The following is a 4,691-nucleotide window of genomic DNA, read 5'->3' as shown; positions in this document are numbered from 1 at the left end:
ATTTACAAAAAAAGTTCTTAGGTTCAAAAAAACATTCAGTGAACTGAAAAACTGTGGTCGGTAATATAGGTATTTAGCTGTGTCACATGCCCTTAAAGGATATGATAACTAAGAGAATTTCAAAGGATTTTAAGTTATTTTAAGAGATTTCACAGAATTTCAAGGCATATCCAAAATTTACAAAAAGATGTCAACAAATTTGGTATTATGATATTACAGAATTTTACACTATTCAAGGGTAGTAGATTAAGACTTATCGCAATCTATAAAATAATTGAAGCTCCAATTGTTTTAAAAGCTGTGAAGGATTTTTCAAATTCAATATGTTCGAAAAGATTTTAATTTATTTACAAATATTGTCAATGGCATCAAGGGATTTGAAGCGATTCACAAACGTTTACACAATTTACATGGATTTCAATTAAATTTCAAGCGAAATTTGAAAGATATATCAAGAGAATTCAAGAGAATTAAAATAAATCGTTCCTTATTTGAAGTTCAAATCTCTAGTTTTACATTAATTCCTTAAATATTTTTGTATTATTTATTCCAAAGTCGATTATATCCTATAATTGGTTTCTGTATAGATTATTTTCTCTTTTGAATTTTCTATAATCCATAGGATCTTTTGGAGTCCCATGCGACCTTGCAAAAAAACAAAAAATCCGAGTAATTATGACTCCTCGATTGAATAGATTCTTGTTTCCAGGGTGTTGACGACAATAAATATTTTAAAAGATGTCAGACTGACGAAACTAACTCTTCACCAACATTCACTAATAAACTAGAACGTTGATATGTGCAGAAAAGTTGTCAAAATGCTGTGAACTTGAACATAACCTCAACTGTTTTACATCTAAATGATCTTAATCGTCGTAAATTGTAATGACCTATATATGTGTGAGAGGTAAGAAATATATTGGGGGTTAAAATATCCGATTATTGTTTAATTAAATATAAGTATCAATGTATAGAATAGTAAAACTGGCCATTTTGTAGAAAACCTTATAATTCTCAATAATTAAATGCAACGATACAATACAGTACAAAATTCAACTAACCTTCGAACTAGCACAAGTTATACATACCGCGCGAAGAAAACTGATATAATGAATAAGAATAAATACACCTTTACACATTTAATCGACAAATGTTTTGAATGTTTTGGGGGTTTTGGAAAAACACGATGAACAACTTTCAAAACTCCGTCACAAAACAGAAGAACCGCTACCCATAATTCCTTTTTCTTAAATTCAACTTCCGGTACAAATTTTGAATCCCTGAACATTGTGCACTTTTCATTTGAATAAAATAAAAGTATTATTATGATTGGATACACTTTCTTTAGCGTAAGCATTTATAAAAATTATCCAATTTCATTTCATCATTTCTGCAACTTCTGAACCTAAGATTATTTATTTCAAAAAGATTAATAAAAATCGTCAATCTGGAATCTTGAGACTTTCGGTTCTATTCCGCAAGTTCAATATTTTCGTTCCGAATTCCAACGATTTGCACATGGGCGCAGGCGTGATGCTTGATCAGGTGGCGATGCCTATAGTGCATAGTATAGTTGAGAAGTTGCATATATTTATTGCTTATAATAATACAAATGATATATCTTTTAGTAAAATGATTTTTCTTTATAAAAATGGAAGTAATAGTGCATCTAATAATGTTCATGTTGCAATAATTTTGTGCGGATGTTCTGAATTTTTACATCTCACGACCGGTACGCATGTACTCGGGTAAATCGAATGAATGGAAGCTCTGAAAAGTAAGATTTGCGATTTTAATCGCTTTCAAAATTTTTTGACAGAATGAGTACATGTAAATTAATCCAGCGAAGATGCTACGATCTACTTTCACACAAGTACTCACTCCTGATCATTGTGATTGCGTTCACCTGTGTATTTATTGGAGTCATCCACTTTGGCGAGGTTAGAGCAATTTTTGTTGCATTATTATTTGTTTATTTCTATTTTATATGAAAATGTGTCTCCATAGTACCTCTTTAAAGATAAGTCTTGAAATATCTTGTAAAAGGCTTTTTTCTAAAGTGAAATATTTTACCGATTTATTTTGGCCTTTTGATTCTTTTTCTGTTTGCATTTGACTGACATATAGTGCAGGTTAGCCGAAAAAGGTTATTTGCTGGAACAAATTTAAAAAACCGAGATCTTTTTCTTAAAATGTTTGGATGGGCGACCTTTGGATAACCTGAAAAGTTCGCGGCTAATTTCATAATCAATTGTTTGTTATTAACAAAAAACGTTAAATCGCAAAATTTTTTTAACACTTGCTTAGATTGTTTCTTTCGTTTAAGAGATATATGAAAAGTATATGAGACTTTGTTTTAGAGTATCAAATAAGCTTTTAAATGAGCCCTTAGCGAATATGCTGCGATAAATAGCTTCTACTTTTTTTGTAAACATTCATATTTTATTTTTAAAAATATGAATTTTTAAATATTTCGCTAAAATATCTTGCAGATTGTGCATCTTCAGGAAAAAGTATGTTTAGATGTCAACAAAATTCGCCATTACTTATAACAAATCGTTGTACACACAATTTTTTTCCCATACTTACAGCTGACAGCGAATTTCTGAGAAATTGTTTATAAAATTTGTTCAAATATTTTTAGCAATGAATACATTGCACGTAGGATTTTGGAAAAATAATAATTAAAATCCACCTTCACCGATGGTTATACACAATTTTTCAGAATGTTGTGACAGTTGTAGGTATGCAAAAAATAATTGTTTATAAAGATTTGTTATAAACAATGTGCAATTTTTTTTAACATCCAAACATAGTTTTTCCTGGAGATGCACAATCTTCAAGATATTTGAGCGAAATTGAACTCAATAGCTTTCTTTTGTACAAATTATTTTGAACTATCCAATTTGAGAATCCAATAGCAAGAACCCGATTGCTATTTTTTTTGTAACAAATCAAATTCTGTAAAACAAAGTTCTATACACTTTTCACATATCTCTCAATCGAAAGAAAAAATCCAAGCAAAAGTGTTGAGAAAATGTTACGATTTTACGTTTTTCGTTAATAACAAACCATTCATTAGAAATGAGTCTCGAACTTTTCAGGGCTTCAAAAGAACTGCACTAAAAGGGGAGAGTGCCCTGAACTAGATATGTTCCTGAATTGAATAATGAGTAAAACGACCTGTATATTTAAATTCTATGTTCTGTTGTAATTTTGTATAAGTAACATTATCGAAAAAGGATTATGTGATAGTACAGATTACCACTTAATTACCGTTATTTAATTTAAAAAATGTGATTTCGAAATGGCGACGTAGTTTTTCACTTCTAATAATTTCTAAATTTTTACCAAGATAATAGTTTTTAACAGTTTCTTGTGTTCCTTGTATACAGAGAACACTTGTCGATTCCTGCCAAATTTTTTATTCCTTTTCCGGAAAAACAAAATCCCTATTTTTTAATTCAACGTTAACTTTAATTTTGCCCCCCCCCCCCATACTATTTTCTTATGCCCCAATAATGCCAAAAAAATGAAAAATGTCAGTTTTCTATGCACTTCATACTAAAGACGACATTTTTTGCAATTTTGTTGACATGAATAATTTTTAATCGATATTACGTTTATGTGCGTTTTTTTTAAATCTCGCAGATATTTTAAATATAAAAAAAGTTCTTGAATTTAAAAATTTTCAAGGTTATAAAGAAAATATATCAAAAAATGGTTCCCGTTTGAATTTCTTTATAAATAATTTTTAGTTATATTCCTGCTCAAATGAACTACATGAACGTAGTTTATGGTCTTCTGATATATTTTCCAAAGTTTCAGCCCGTTATTTTATTTACAAAAAAAGATCTTAAGCTAAAAAAAAATTCAGTCGTCACATGTGTTTAAAATTGTAAAAATTTATTATCTAATGGAATTAATTATACAATCAGCGGATGATGAGAGTCATATTTAATTAAGAATATTTAGCAATTTTTTAATAAGTCTTATTTGACATAACTAACGAATGTTAAAAGTTATTTTTGTTCGCTTAAGGTTATTCTCAAATATTTAAACTATAAATAATGACCACCTGCGCCTTTTCATGGGGAAGTTGAAGAAAATACTATTTTTTCCGAATCGCTTGTCGCCTATAGTACATCTGCATGTACATTATTTTCAATTCACAAATTTCCTAAGCTACGGCAGTAGTACGGGTAAAGCAAATTATTATTATTCGAAGTATATCTGGCACACCTTCCCATACATTGCAGAAAAGAATAAGTTTTCACGACTTACAGAGAACAAAATTGCTTAAATAAATGAAAATTGTTTAAATAATTGCCAAATTTCGTTCAAAAATATATTACTGTCAACTTTCGTTAATTTTTAAGATTTAAGGAGAAAAAATTGTTTCAACAAATGAAAATTGTTTCAATGATTACTAAATATGTTAAACAAAAAGAGTAGTACCCTTGGTATTTATCAACTTTATATCGTTTATCCAGCATGATAATAACTTTTCACGATTTATAGGAAATGTGATTACACTTTAATTCGAAAAAAGTTTATAATAAGTACTTCTTTTTTCAATTTTTTCGAAAACCGAGCTCCTTCCATTTAAAACCCCATGTTGATCTTAAAAGCCTTGGGGTATAAATGAACGTCGAAAAAAAGAAAAAACTACGGATTTTTTCTCGAAAAAT

The 4,691-nt window shown here is 29.1% G+C and overlaps 1 protein-coding gene across 8 annotated transcripts in view; it reads left to right on the top strand.

Moving 5' to 3' along the window:
• The first annotated feature begins 1,555 nt into the window (after positions 1–1,555).
• The window catches only part of LOC117176791 (N-acetylglucosamine-1-phosphotransferase subunits alpha/beta), a 118,074-nt gene continuing 114,938 nt past the window's right edge, over positions 1,556–4,691 (top strand). For all 8 annotated transcript variants that reach the window (XR_004467619.1, XR_004467621.1, XR_004467620.1 and 5 more), the window contains exon 1: positions 1,556–1,940. Coding sequence is in view for 5 of the 8 variants with exons in the window: in XM_033367095.1 (XP_033222986.1) it covers positions 1,821–1,940 (120 nt within the window). In the remaining 3 variants the exon portion in view is untranslated. The remainder of the gene's footprint in view (positions 1,941–4,691) is intronic.

The sequence above is a fragment of the Belonocnema kinseyi genome, chromosome 7 (assembly GCF_010883055.1).
Source record: "Belonocnema kinseyi isolate 2016_QV_RU_SX_M_011 chromosome 7, B_treatae_v1, whole genome shotgun sequence".
Classification (NCBI taxonomy): domain Eukaryota; kingdom Metazoa; phylum Arthropoda; class Insecta; order Hymenoptera; family Cynipidae; genus Belonocnema; species Belonocnema kinseyi.
Note: the sequence above shows the minus strand (reverse complement) of the source record. Positions and strands in the feature narration are given on the sequence as shown.